This window comes from Phaethon aethereus (assembly GCF_964289735.1).
Source record: "Phaethon aethereus genome assembly, chromosome: 3".
Lineage (NCBI taxonomy): Eukaryota > Metazoa > Chordata > Aves > Phaethontiformes > Phaethontidae > Phaethon > Phaethon aethereus.
The window spans coordinates 96,084,227-96,099,614 of NC_138576.1; the positions used below are offsets into that span (position 1 = coordinate 96,084,227).

The 15,388-nt window shown below is 35.2% G+C and overlaps 1 protein-coding gene across 1 annotated transcript in view; it reads left to right on the plus strand.

Annotated features, from left to right (window-relative positions):
• Window positions 1-15,388, plus strand: part of DNAH8 (dynein axonemal heavy chain 8) — a gene marked incomplete at its 3' end in the record, with an annotated part of 134,656 nt that overhangs the window by 23,712 nt on the left and 95,556 nt on the right. The window contains exons 17-25 of the mRNA XM_081998590.1: window positions 345-464; window positions 1,252-1,393; window positions 2,488-2,600; window positions 3,519-3,625; window positions 6,456-6,588; window positions 7,798-7,993; window positions 10,025-10,212; window positions 10,865-10,991; window positions 12,584-12,819. Coding sequence (XP_081854716.1) covers window positions 345-464; window positions 1,252-1,393; window positions 2,488-2,600; window positions 3,519-3,625; window positions 6,456-6,588; window positions 7,798-7,993; window positions 10,025-10,212; window positions 10,865-10,991; window positions 12,584-12,819 — 1,362 coding nt within the window. The remainder of the gene's footprint in view (window positions 1-344; window positions 465-1,251; window positions 1,394-2,487; window positions 2,601-3,518; window positions 3,626-6,455; window positions 6,589-7,797; window positions 7,994-10,024; window positions 10,213-10,864; window positions 10,992-12,583; window positions 12,820-15,388) is intronic.

Consider the following 15,388-nt stretch of genomic DNA (forward strand, 5'->3'; position numbering starts at 1 on the left):
ATAATAAAGAGGATAATTCACAGTAAAAGCAGACTGTATTTAGCCACTGTAAGTATCCCCTAAGTTACCATAACTCATGAGACATCGCTGTGCTTCCTTTTTTCTCTGCTTCTCTCATCTTCAGGTCTTTTGTGTTGGTGCTTTTACCCCAGGGCTTTTTTCTATTATGATTAATTTTCTTAGAAGATTTTCTACTACGTAAGGTTCTTGCATTTTCACTGGATAGAGAGATAAAATTTTTATTTTTCTGCAAAACATTGCATATCTGTTAGGACTCTCTAAAATAGAATACATTATGCTTTAAAGATAATTTTATGGTATTAATACGATTTTTTGCTTTTTAGGTTAATGATTTAAGTGAAGTGCGGATTGATTTCCTATTAAAAGAAATATCAAATACTCTTTTAATTGTCTTACCAGTGGATGGTCCTATCAAAGTAGAGAATATGTTGACCTGTAATGAGGTGTGTGCCACTTTACATCCTTGAACTTGAATTCTTGAGCATGTTAGAAACAGTGCCTTAGTAAATTAATATAAAACTAGCAAAGAATTATTCTCACTGTAGAAATAAAGAACATTTTGATTTTTTAATTAAAGTATTTTGATTAAAATATTTTACGTGGAGATAAATTGGTTCTTAGGTATTGAGATACTTAAGGTGTAGTATTTCGTAGATAATTTTTACTTAATTGTTTCACAATTAGATGAGGTTTTTTAATATGAAGATACTTGGACATATGCAGCCTTTTTTTTTTTCCTATTTTTTCCAAACTGTTTTTTTGAAGGAGAAGGCAAAAAATACTTTCCAACAAGTATATTTGAGAATTTGAAAGTCTTCTTGATTCTGAATGAGGCTAAAAATGTATTTCATTGGTAAATTAGTGCAAGTAAATAAAATTGTTAAGGACTGTTCAAAGAGTATTTGCGTAATTTCAGATTCAGACTGTGACCTCCCTCCATATTCAGAATTTTCTTCTGGCTCTTTCAATACCATTGCATTTCAAAAAATGGAAATTAAAAAAAAAAGCCTTAAAAATATAGTGATAAAATAAGCAAAGTTTTTTGTAATTTTGAAGAAAGATTTTAGGTTTGATTTCTAAGTTTTCTTTTAAAAATATTGCTGTTTCATTGAAATAGTCTCAGTCTGAAGGCTGCAATATTGAGGGAAATGTTTTTGTCCCCCATGAAAAGGAAGAGTGATAAGATAATCAATGATACTAAGATAATTCATTGATATTTTTATTTAACAGACTTATACTAAAGAATGTGCTGAGTTATTGAACCACAAAAGCATGCACATTGAAGATGCCGTTCAAGAACTAGTATCTGTATTTGAAAAGAATTACGAAATTAAATGTTCTAAGAAAACCTCGGAAAAACATGTATTACCAGGTAGATAATGTGATTATTTAAATAAAAATTTATGTCCCTAGTTCTGTAGACTTAGCTAGTATGTATCAAAATTGAATTGTTTTAGCTAATTTTCTTCAGACTTTTCTCCCTCACTACAGTTTCATCTGTGTCACACTTCTGCCTTCATTTACCACTGTTAAACTAAACCACTTGCCTATGAAATACAGACGTAATTCAGTGTTGATGGAGTTTCTAGACTTAAACTCTATCCTTCTGTTGGGATTACCAAGGTGTTTGCTCTAAAGGAAGAATATTATGGTTCAAACTCTCTTAGTCACTCATTATAAGTCCCCCATCCCCCAAGTGAAAAACAGTGTTCTTCTCTTCTCAAGTTATGTCAGGTATTTGATACTGTTCCTATCTTAGGGAGTTTTCTGCCACAGTGAATTGTATCTTAAATACCGGTGCTTTACTGGCTGGTCAGTTTAAATTGGCATGGTCAATTGGCTATCAACTGCCAGCGCATGAGGCTCACAGCTGATCAGTATGGCTTATTCCCACTGCTCTGGGGTGTGTTACAAAGATTTTAGGAGGTCCTGTACCATTATAGGAGAAATAGCTTATAGTTGGAGAAAAATATTCTGTTTTAAAGAAAAATGTGGTTTTGAGGCTTTATCGCTAATGGAGCTCCTTTACTTACACTGGATTTTTTCCTTCTGGGCTCAGTTCCTCCAGGTATAGAGGCATAGTCAGGGTCAATACTCCAGGTAGTTCAATATGATGCAACCAGAAAAACCTGATGGAAAGGTACTTTTCTGTGTTTTGTTAAATTGTTTATATTAGTTGGGGGGGAGCGGGGGGGCGGCACTTCCAGCTGATATATCCGTGTCTGCCTACCAGTCTTTAATGACATATTTGTAGTGCATGGTGTTTGTTAGGCTGAGGCTTATAGGCTGAGCTCTTAACCAGATTCCTGGTGTGAAAAAAATGGTGTGAAATAAAACCAATTAGCTGATCCAGGTACTACTAAAATAAAAAACAGTATTGTTTTGCCTGTAAAGAGGGCCACAGCATGCTTTGAAGGGGAACACAATGTTCAGTTAACAAAAAATATATTTTTTTTAAATTTACAGTAAAAGAAAAACATATAGTGTTTGGAAATAATGAAGAGAGAGAAAAGAATACTTCTGCAGCTCTTCATGGTGATAATAGCAAGGGCATTGATAAAGAAGATGAGTTTAAAAAGGTATTTTGTGATAAAAAGGGAATTTTTTTTCAGACCAATCAAATTAATAAACAGTATCTTGAGTTTTGGTAGCTGGATATCTGCCATACAGAAAGACATCACATAGAGAATGTCAAACGTCATGTAAATGATGAAATAGCTTCCATACAAAGTGAGTTTAAGGTGGATTGTAGCTTTCAAAAGTATATTCCATGTTATTCCAGTTATCACCTTTATTAAACAGATTTTCGATATGTGAGCGGTAAAAGTTTGCAGACTATATTGTGCCTAAGCCGTAACACAGGCTTTCCTTCTTGGGTAGGCAGAAACATTCATCCTTTCTATCCTCCTCTTCCAACTTTACCAAGAAAGATCACCTTGGTACTTTTTCCTTGAAGAATACAATGTCTTCATATTCAGCAGAGAAGGGAAATGGAAGTAGAGAACAAAGACCCACAAACTTGCAAGCAGAAATGCAATAATGTTACAAGGTTGCATTCTGTTATTTTGTGCTTGTGATCATTACATGTTGCTGTGTTTTTACTTTATTCTTAATCCAGTACAGTCAGATTTTACTGTATTTATCTCTTACTTGAAAAGGGTACATATGCACCAATATTCTTGGATAATTCATGGTGAGGTTTTTTAATATGAGGAGCTTTTCTGAAAGAGTATGAGACTTCAGCCAGATCTCAGTATTCTGTCTCTGAATAAGACAAATTGAGTTTCCTCAGATGCTATATTCTCTTTTTCATGCAGTTTTTAGTTATTTACTTACTTACAAGCTATTTTTACCCCAACTTCTCCCCTTGTGTTTCTCATGTAGCTTACAGCATAAATTCCTTCAGACAATAATATGTTTGACTTAAAAACTTTTGAAGTATCTTCAGGTTCCTGTCTGAATACAATACTAAATAATGTATGTTTTATTTATTACAGAAATGTAAAGAGGTAGTTGCCTATTACAGTCACCAGCTGCTAGACAGCCTCCAGAAAGCCACCCGATTGTCTTTGGATAGTCTTAAAAAAAGAATATTTGTTTCAACGTAAGTTGCAAGTGAAAGATTCCTTCAGTAGTATTACCAGAACAAAGTTATTTCTATGTTACTATAACAATACAAATATACATTCATACATGGAATGATACATGCACATGTATCGTTCAGTTCAAAACAGTCAAACAGTTTCAGACCTCTTGGCCCTTTTAGCTCAAGCAAAACCTGGAGATCATTCACTTTTTGTTGCACTGATGCTTTGGGATTACACTTTTCTTCTATGCTTTCATTCTTTATGTTGTTAGTTATAGTCTATGCACTTTTTTTTTGTGCAGAAAATGAAGCTTATTTCTGCTATTCTTTTCCTTCTGCCTGCACCCTTTTATTTTTATTCCCATATGTTTGCTTTCAAAATGCTGTTAATACAATTTATTGTCCAACACAGATGACTAGAACTTAAATGACTGTTCTAGATCATATATAGCAGTGTGCCCATATGATCATCTAATTTCAGATTAGTTCTGCAAGCATGGCTATGCACTCAGAGTTGTTTCCCATGGGTTAAAGATCATCCATGCACTTTTTATGAATTCTATATGATAATGGCAAGATCCATATGATTTTATCATTCTCCTGTATTCAGTGTAATTTCTATAGATTCTTCTCTGCTTGAACAGGCATACACTTCAGAGACAGAATTACTTCAGTATAATGTGTTGTATATTGAGAAGCCTATTTAGAATTCTACTAAGAGACTTTATTTTAAGCAGGTGAAGTTGATAGTGTTTTGTCATTAATGTGTGTTGAACTTTGAGTTACTTTCTTTTTCTGAAGACATCTTTCATAGAGAATGTATTGAAATCCTGATCTTCTTGAAGTCAATAGGTATTTATTTGGGTGTGTCCTTTGTATATGTCTACGGTATTGTTGAATCCTCCCTTATTTGGTCACCATGTCATGTCATAGCCTTTAGAAATTGTACTTTGCACTTTGTTTTTAGTTTTAGTTTTGGGCAGGTTCAGGTCATGTATTTATCATTTTGCAATAGCTTGTCATCTTTGAAACTTTTATTTTTCCTGTTCTGTTGAATATTTATCTAAAATGTAGTGAGGCAACTTTTACTCTTGAAAGGCTATTGCATGAAATGGTCAGTAAAACCTTCTTATGCCCTACTCAAAGCACTGGCAGAGTTCCATCACTCTTAAATTGATATATTAAAATCCAGAATCAGAAAATATTCTGGATAAAAAATAATGAAAGCAATGGCTGGATCCAAGGTAACCTTTGAATGATGGAGCTCTGGCTATTATCTTTACCTTTTAAACAAGAAGCTTCTGTAAGGTAACTTCTGCAAAACTACCTTTTGTCAGGTAGTTCATAATTTAATGTGAAGATTCTTCATGAAGGTTTGCCCAGAAAAGGTAGTTTAAAATTATATTTCTAAGATAATTTGAAGGTTTTTCATGGTGAAGTATTCACGACATTTCAAAATTTATTTTCAGCAAAACTGCATTTGGGAGAACAAAGTTTTCTGTTCGTCCAGGCAAATCTGAAGAGGTTGCTTGTTTACTAAAAGCAGAAGTACACCTTGCTATTCCCAATGTGGTAAGTTATGTGTCATATAGATAAGGTAAAATACACTGCCTTACAGTTATTTCTGCATTTGCCTAAGTGCAGGATGTGGGCAGGCATCTACTGAACCAGCATCGATTCCAGAGGAAAATGGCTGCTCACACCTTTCAGTGCTCTGAGAGCACTCATGAAATGTGCTCACAGTCCCAGTGTTCATGGTTTCTGTTTTAGTGGTACTTGCAGAACCTGGCCTTTTATTTTCTTGTTTGTTTCAGCAATTATACTGCAATCTGTTCTTCAGTGTTCATTGCCAAATGATTACAGTTCTCCTTCATGTATAGCAGTTGTATTGCTAGAATTAGAGTTTTCATGTTTGTTTATTATTTAAACATTATTATGTTTTATTCCTTATGTGATTTAAATCCTTTGTTCAGTAAAAACAGTGAACATTTCCTTTGCTCAGTTTGGCCTTACTCATCTCGATAGGAAGTAAGATGACCATAAGGAGGAACACTGAACAAAAATTAGAAGATTCAAAACCAAGAAAAGAGCTGTGGATTTCTGTGTGCAGAGAACAAAAAGGCAGCTTGATTGCAAAGAACTAATGCATGCATTTGTTTTCCTTTTGCAGAGTAAGATAACTCTGTGTCAGCAATATGTACGGTATTTTATTTTATATATGAGAGGGTAACTTAATATTATCCAATTGTCTTATAAAGATTAAAGGTTTTATATTAATGAAATTATCATGAAAGAAAAGTTCTGCCCTAAGGTGGTAGTCCTTTGACATTGAACCAGTGTTCATATTGGCATTCTGTTGTACCTTCACACCATGTGTGTGTACACATAATATATAAGGACTGTCAAAATGTAGAATTTTTACTTTGTTAATATTTGTATAAGCATAAAGCCCCAAGCCCCACTCACTGCAAAGGGAAACGCATCTATCTTTCTTTCCAGTCCTCTGAAATGCTTGGCTGATTCAGGGCAGTAATCAAGTTATGTTGGGTAAAATACCACTTTGCTAATGCTAATAGGATTCTGCAAGATCCTTGCTTTTATGCATCCTTGCTTTATCCTGTGAAATTGATTTATGAAACATCAGAGTCACTTTTAAGCAGTTGATATCCCAGTTCTGAACATGCCTATGGCTGATTTAATAATTTCAAAATAATGGCTTGCACATTACAACTGTATGATATTCTAAGGACTGTATTTGGGGATTGAGCATATCACAAGAGTGATCTTTCTTCTGAAATTTAACAAGAAATGCTGCTTTTCTGTTCTTTCCTGGATCACTCTCAGGTAGGTTCTTCTACCTGCTCAGCCGTTTGGAGAAACTGATGTTTGCCTTTACTCCACTTTATCCACATATAGTTATTTTCAAACAAGGACAAGACAAAGTCACAATTAGCATTATTGTTGCCAATACAGTTAAAAAGGTTTTGGGTTTGGGACTTTATGGCTGTTTGTGTACTATGAAATTAAACAGGCTAGAGGCTGTTCTTTGACCTCAAAGTGAGCTGACGTGAAATGGTGTGTATCCACAGTAGTAAATGCATTTTCTTCCTGAATCCAGGAGTTTGCATTGAAACTGTGCATTAGGAACAGCCCCTGTCATGTTTTATGTGCCAAACTGTGCCTGAATTTTTTCTGGAAGAGAGCATTTTTGCATCATCCCAAAACATGCAAAGGGAGCATACTAGCGTTTATACGTTGTGGATAATGGCAGATCAAAGCCTGTGTTTTGACCCTATTCTGTTTGCTGGTTGTTCTTGATTCAGATCAAGAATTCTTGTTTTCCTTCAGGTTCTTTTTATCATGTACTCTGGTAGCTGAGTATGAGTTTTCTTCCTCTTCTGACTTGGGTTTGATTGCTCTCAGAATTATGATACAAAATCCTTGCCAAATATACAAGTTGAGATATTCAGGGCTACTGCATGGGGTTCCGTTAATTTACTAAACACTGTGCTGTTGCAAAAGTTTTTGAGCTAATACTACCTTCGGGAGAAAAGGAACATTCTTATTTATTCAACTAGGACCTTTGAGACTTTGATCCAGGTGATTTTCTTTGCCTGAAATTACCTGTGGTGTGAATATATGTACAGATAAGCATTTAGAAGGAGAGGTTATATAGCTGTAAATATTTAAAATGAGCTGTCCATCTGTATTTTTATGACCACCCCCCTCTCAATTCTCTCTCACAGAGTTTAGGATCCAGTGGTTAAGAGCAATAGAGAGAAGGATGCAATAGAGAGAAACCTGCAGTGTTTAATGCTTTATGATTCTAGAATGCAGGAAACAAGACTTGTAATGTATTCCCTCACACTATACAAAATAATTATAAAAATGCTATTTAAAATATTGTAAGAATTTTAAAAATAATTGTAAAAAAACCAATAGATCTATCTACTTACACACTTGCTTGTCATTTTACCCACAGTAAGACTGTACAAATAGATAGTAGGTCAGTACAGTATGTTTCATTTTTTTAGAGGCAATTCTGAGCCAGACAAACTGTTAAAGTTACATTTTCGAGCTTTTCTTCTGAGGGAAGTTCTGCAATTCACTATGAGTGGAATAAAACTGAGGTCTTAGAAAATGATTATCGGTTGCATTTATTTCAACAATATTTCGACTGTTTTAAACAGGTAATGGTTCCCAATTTAGATGACATACAGCAAGCCATCAATCGCATGATTCAGTTAATACTGGAAGTGAGTCGTGGAGTTGCTCAGTGGGGACAGAGACATTTACAAAAATCTAGTTTAAAAGCAGAATCAGGCACACCGCAAGTATCTTCAGCAGGCTTTGGATCACCAGGAAAAATAGCCAAAAAAGGGAAAAGTAAGTGTTGTGGTTTGGTGTTTTTTTTTTAACTTATTTCAACTTTTTACTTTAATAGAAATGCTATATATAAATATTTGTGAATAAGATCACTTTTCTTCAAAAAGGCCAACTGTGGATTATATTGAATTAATTTATTGGGTTTATTTTAATTAATTAGCTGTGTTTTTCAGAAATAGCCTTTCAGGCTCACCTAAGTGTTAGAAGTCTGAGAAACAATAAAGAAAAAAATCTTAGAAAAATTGCTAGATTCTGAATCTCCTGTTTAATTTGATGCAAACTAAGCTTGTTAATTTATCTTTTTACCTACTTACTGTGGAATGTAGCCATAACAATATACCTGAAACCACAAACAGTGGTTGTAGACTAGCTCTCATTGGAATACTGAGAGAGAACAAGAGCTAGTTTAATAACTAGATTTCAGTAAAGATTTTAATTGCTGGCTATATTCCTAGGATGGGTTATAAAACACTTCAAGTGTTTGTTCTATGTACAGTCTGAATATTCATATGACCTGCATCCATTTTAGTCAGATACTTTTTTCCTTAATATTGTTTCTAAGCATCGCTCCATATGCTTTGCAAGCATCCACAAAAGCCCAAAATATATTTTTACCATCAGGTTCTCTTAGTTGCTTGGCTAAGCTAGTGATCTCCAGTACAGTTGTATCTTTGTTGTGATTACTTTGGAAAGTCTTTAACACCTTGGAAGGTTTTGCTTTTTGATAGTCCAGAGCTGGGACTTTATTCTGCTACTGATGTGATTTGTATGATGTTAACCTCTTTAATGGGCTTCAAGTATGGTGGCAGAAAACTATCCCCATTAGACAGTCATGGCCTTTTCCTCTGCTATGTCAAAATACAGCATCAGCAAGTAACTGTTTTCATCACCCTTAAACTACTCATCAGCAACACCTGGCGGCCTATGTTAATGTTTCGCCAGTGAGATCTATGGAGTACCCCGGCAAGGATGGATCAATCTGAGACTTTGTTTCCAGTGTTCAGATCTCTGAAAAAGTCTTCAGGCTGAAAGAGAACTTGGAGTTGCAATAATTCCCCCCCATTAAACAATGTGTGTGGTGGGAAGCATGGTTTTTTCTTCTCCATTTCCTCAAATCTGCTTCAAAGTGCTCAGGTGGTGTTATGACAGAGGGGCTCATTAGACATCAGGGATATCAGTGTCTGTATTGACCCTGATTGTCTCAGTAACTCATCAAAGATGGAGGGACATGATAAATTCCATGATGAATTTATTTTCTTTCTCTCTGAGCTTACTTGTAGTTCTCAAAGGAGACAGGGCTCCTGTTTCAACATCAAGAGTGTAACTGGAGGAGCAGCTACCAGTTTGTAAACTGCCTTTGAAAGCATATTTGGAGACAAGAGGGTTTAGGAAAATCTCTAGATTGTCCTTTCTCTTCTCTTTTTTTTTTCTTTTTTTTTGTCTTCATTCACTTCTAACATATTTCAGACAAGACTCAAAAAACTTTGATATTAGCAGTTTGTAAGACAAGTGCAGCTCCAAAACATGACAAACTTTATTTCTGCGCTCATTAATATGTGACTTGGAAAAGTTTAGCATCTTTTTTTGAAAGCACTAAATAGAATAATAAGAAGTTCTTCATTTGAAGCCTGTTAGAGTTCAAGAAGCTTACACTGCTTTAAGGGGTGTATACAATTTAAAAACTTCAATTATATTAATTAAAAAAAAGAACCACAGAATGTTTATGAGGCCTTGTCATGTTCTAGTTACAATTAAATTACAGTAGAAAAAATGAAATTTGTGAATTAAGATGATGATTTTCTTTCCATTTGGAAACATTCAATCTAGACTGAATTTGCTCTAGCTCTATAGAGCCTGACCTGAACTAACTCTTGGTACTTTCATACTAAGCAGTCAGACGTTTGAAGAAGAATATTCAGCCTTACTGAAGAGCATTGTTGCTTAACTAGGCATGGATAGGTTTAGAAGAGAATTCTGAACAGACTTTTAATGGTTTGTTAATTTACATATAATTTTATTTTACAGAAGGAGTTGAAGATGTGGTTGTCAGAAAGCTAAGAAATTTTTACTCAGGTGTTGCAGAACATGAAGATATTTCTAAATTAGTTGTGCTCCTCTCTTCTTCTGTGAATTCTATAAGAGAAGTAGCTAGTGAAGTTCTACAGGACTTTCAGAAATATAAGGTGTTGTGGACAGAAGATAGGGATGCCAAAATTCAGGTGAATTTAATGATGATCACCTACAGGACTGTTCTTCATTAATCTTGTATTTTGAAATCAGAAAACATTGAGGGGAAAAAATCAAGGAAAAAGATGTAGAAAATGCATTTAAAACAGATTAAATTCTTTTAAATTATTTTGTCTTTCAGTAGTAATATTTCCATGCAGTGTAGGCATATTGAATACAGCTCCTGTGTAACATTTCTTAAATGCAGCTTTTCAGAATCACAAAACTTTTCTACAGTTTCGTTCTGCTCATGAAACTACTTAGAAAATGTGTTTTACTGTGATTGTTACACACATATTTGGGCTAATGGTGTAGTCTTTTTGTAAGTGTGGGCATGTATTTTTTGAACTCTGTTTTGTTACCTGTTTTCACAAAAACAGTAGGCACTTAACATGTCTTGGATATCTCTTTCTCTGTTAAATTTGATTGGAATTTCCCAACAAGCTTGAGCATTACTGACAGAGAAATTGATAAATATGAACACCTCATCACATGCATTTTACTATGTTAGCAAGCCTACAGAAGGCTAAAACCAGGTATAATATTGGTATACTTTTTGAGTTATTCCTCTAGAACTGTTGCTACCTGTTTTACGAAAAGTATGAAAAAGGACTTTTGTTGATTGACATTTTAAACTGCACACAGGAATTTTTGGCTAGCTGTCCGTCTCTGACTGAAATTAAAGAAGAAATACTTCACTATGCTATGTTTGAGCAAGAGATGGAAGATTTAAAACCCGTTATTCTTCTTGGTCCAATTGAATTGCATACAGGTATGACATTTTCTTATCTTTGTATGTACAGTAAGATAATATAATAAGTAAGTATATATAGTAAGATACTAACAGTAAGATATAATAGTCATGTTGTTTGGTTTATTCTCTGAAATAAATGCTTACAATATGAATATTGTGCTATGACAGAGAAGCAAGGATTTCAATGGCACTTACCCCTCTCACCTCACAGATTATTATGTAGCTAATATGTCTTCTCTGAACCAGTGTCACTGTTCTGTTTTTGTTGTTGCTGTTGTTTTTGTGTTTGTTTTTTTTAACTTTCTGTGGCAGATGTTATCATGATTGCTATCTAGGGATAAGTGGTAAATGTATCCATTTCTAAATATCAGTCTGGCCATGTTTCTAATGAGCAGCACCCATCTTCTGAGAAATTAGATTGAGAAATCATCTCTGTGCAATTTGTCTTCCTCGTACATCAGAGGAGACCGAAGCCGCACACTTTGATGACTAGAGGTCATTTCAGGATCTTGGTGGTGTGCTATCCCTAGCTTTCTTCCTGTGAGTAAGCAAAATTGTCAGGCTGCTGACTACATATCCTCATCCAGTTCCTGGATGCAACTTCTTATTAATGAAACCATTCTGGAGCCAATTAATTCACTCTGGAAAACTCTTCCTGTCTATTAGTCTATGACCAAGAGTCATAAGAAGCAGTGTATCCAAATAATATGGATTTTGTTGATGGTCACACTACTCCCTCATCTGTGACCACTGCATCAGAGGGAGCCAAGCCCTCTAGGTTCAAGAACAAGGATATTAATTATTTTTTTATGATCTGGGGAAGGAGGTATTTTTCTTGGACTCAGATTAGGTTTGGGAATAGATTTATTATCATTTACATATTCTAGCTTCTGGACAGTGTATGGTACTTTTCTTGAATCACCCCTGGCCTTCAGGGATTAGATTTTTAATGCTAATAGCCACATTACTAAAGAAGAAACTATATCTGCTGTAAAATTTGTTTTGTGAGCAGGAAGGTTATATGCTGTTAGTAGCTTTCAGTTTCTTTCACCAGAGTGCAAAATGCTGCCTGTTAAAATCCTAATTTATTCTGATAACAAGTTAGAGTGCCAATGATTGGCTTTTCTGCATCTTCAGTGTTGATTGGTGTTTATATATTAACTGCATATGATATGATGTGACACCTTACAGTTTTAGTTGTGAAGTATTTCAGATCCCAATATTGAAATCCCAGGATGCCATTTCCTCAATGGGCATAAATAATTTAAATATCACTGATCTTTATGCATTTGTTTAATATATATACAAAGTATTTTCTGAGAATCTATGTTAACAAGTAGGCATTTTCTTCTTTATTCATCTTCTCTATATGTTCTGTTAGATCAGTTTACCAATATGTTTTACAGATACCATAATATACAATAAAACAACAGAGGTATATTTAAGTGTAGTTGAAATTGTTTTGAAACATTTAAAATGCAGTAGTTTGATTGCCTGTTTGCTCTTCCTAATTGCTGTTAAAGAACCAGATGCGATGATGTGGGGGTTTTTTACAGAAAAAAATTAAGATGAAGGTTGAATAATTTATTTATTCATTTATTTTAAACCAGGACCACTGAAACTGGCTTTAGCAGTTGAAGCCAAAGCCTGGAAGATGCTCCTCTGTCATTATTTAAATGAGGAATATAAAAAGAAAATGACAGACATGACATCGTTCATAACTGAATATTTAAAGAAATTGTCTCGACCTCTGCATGACTTAGATGATGTCAGATTTGCAATGGAAGCTTTATCTATCATACGTGATAATAAAATAGAAATGGATATGACTCTGGGACCTATTGAAGTAAGATGACTTTTAATTTTTTATCTTGATTAAAATGCTATTACATAATAGGAATCATAAGATAAACTGAGAACCCAAACAATGAGTTTACTAGGCTGAAGATGGGAAACAAAGCAATATTTTTGTTGTTATTTTTATTATAAATTATGAACCAGTATTAGATACTTTGCTAGATATTGTATAAATGCTGAACAGAAAAAAATATTCTCTGTCAAATAACAATCTAGGAAACAGCATGCAGAAGTATGCAGATGAGAGCACAAGAGAAAGGAGAAATAGTCTCCCTTTTGCTGTGTGCTTTTCCATTAGCCTTAATCCTCCTCTTCACTTTTCTGTAGCTATAAACAAACATCTTGATCATCTAACCCCTTTAAATATAACCAGAACATATTCATGGAGCCACACATCATTGTATGCTGTCAGAAACTTGCAGCATTCTTTTAGTTTTCCCTATAAGAAAGAAGCTAAAAGAAGCTCATTAAGTTTTATACATACTCAGTATTTATTTTCACACTCTGAAACAGTCAACTTAATAGAACACATTTGTTTTATGTTTTCATCCACCTTTTGGAGAAGAAATTGTATTGCTGTATAGTAACACTTTCTTTCTGGAAGACTGTTCTGTTAACATGATACCAGAAAGGACTTTCAGTGGATTGTTGTCAGTTTTGTTAGCTTTATGATAAGAAAGCGGGGTTTGTCTTAGCAATTTATGTGGTGGTTTGTAAGCCAGGAATGGAACAGAGACTATTTGAAGGCAAAATGACCAGTTCTGTGATCCAAAAGAGGTTAAACAAGTAAAGGAATTACGAAATGTTATTTCTTAGTCTGACTGTCTTTAGGCTGAAGATATGGACATGATCATCATACTCATAGATGTTAAATAAAACAAGCAAGAGGAAATGAGTTCAGCACTGTCTATTGGCTAGGTTTTACATGTGTAGGAAATGATGCAAAATTTGTAAACAAATAACAGGTATACAAAGTTTTGAAGTATTAACGTTGCTTATTTATTTATACTTGCTTCTGGTACTTTGAGATTAATATTAGGATAAACATTCTTTCCCAAGCCACTTACATTGTATATATCTTGCAAACATTTACTCTCTTTCTGTATTAAAGTAATAAGTTCCATTAATATCAATAGGGCTAGCCCTAGTCACTCTTAGATTTTTTTTTTTTCATGAGCTTTACTTAAATAATGAAAGAATGTAGAGCGGACAAAATCAAGACGTGAATATAGAACAATGGCAACTGATCAGTAATTTCAATGTTTTCTCTTGTTTTCTTGGTGGCTTTAATTAGAACTTTGTTGATGGGGTGATTAGGCATTATATTTCTTACTAGAACATGACTGATGGAAAGAGGGCTTGATGTAAGGAAAAGTAGGACAGGAAGCGGATTGAGCATAGTCAACTTGGATTTATCAAGGGAAAATCATGCCTGACCAACTTGATAGCCTTCTACGATGAGATGACTAGTGAACAAGAGGAGAGTAGTGGATATTGTTTATTGTGATGGTAGCAAGACTTTTGACACTGTCTCACATAATATCCTCATTGACTAACTGATGAAGTGTGGACTAGATGGGTGGACAGTGACTTGGATTGAAAACTGTCAGGCTCAAAAGATTATGATCAGTGGCACAAAATCTAGCTAGTAGTGGTATACCCCAGGGGTCCGTACTGTGTCCCGTCGTGTGTACCTGGAGGATGGGGCAGAGTGCACTCCCAGCAAGTTTCCAGATGACATAAAATTGGGAGGAGTGGCTGACACGCCAGGTGGTTTCAGAGGGACTTAGATGGAGAAATGGGCTAACAGGAACCTCATGAAGCTCAACAAAGGGAGATGCCAAGTCCTGCTCCAGGAGGTGAATAACCCTAGGCACCAGTGCAGGCTGGGTAGAAAGTAGCTTTGCAGAAAGAGAATAGAGTTTCTTGGTGTACACCAAGTTGAACAGAAGCCAGCAAAGTGCCCTTGCAGCAAAGACGGTTAAGAGTATCGTGGGCTGTATTAGGAGTTGTGTTGCTAGCAGGTTCATGGAAATGATCCCCTTTGCTCTGGCGTATGAGACTTATCTGGAGTGCTGTGTCCAGATCTGGGCTTCCCAATACAAGAGAGACGTGGACATACTGGAGTTAGTTCAGCAAAAGCTGACTAAGCAATTGGAGAATCTGACATATGAGGAGAGGCTGAGAGAGTTGAGAATATTTATTCCAGAGAAGGAAGGTGCAGGGGGTATTTTATCAATGTGTATTGTACCTGATGGGGCTAGGAAGGAAGAGGGAACCAGATTCTTCTCAGTGGCAGCCAGTAAGAGGACAAGAGGTAATTGGCACGAATTGAAATACAGTAAATTCCATTTAAACCTAAGAAAAAATAACTGTGAGGGTGCTCAAACACTGGAACAGATTGCCCAGAGGGGTTGTGGACTCTCCATCCTTGAAGATACTCAAAACCTGAATGGACATGGTCCTGGGGAACCTGATTTTGGCAACCCTGCTCTGAGCAGGGGAGGATGGACTAGACAATCTCCAGAGGCCCCTTGCAACTTCAGTGGTTCAGTGTA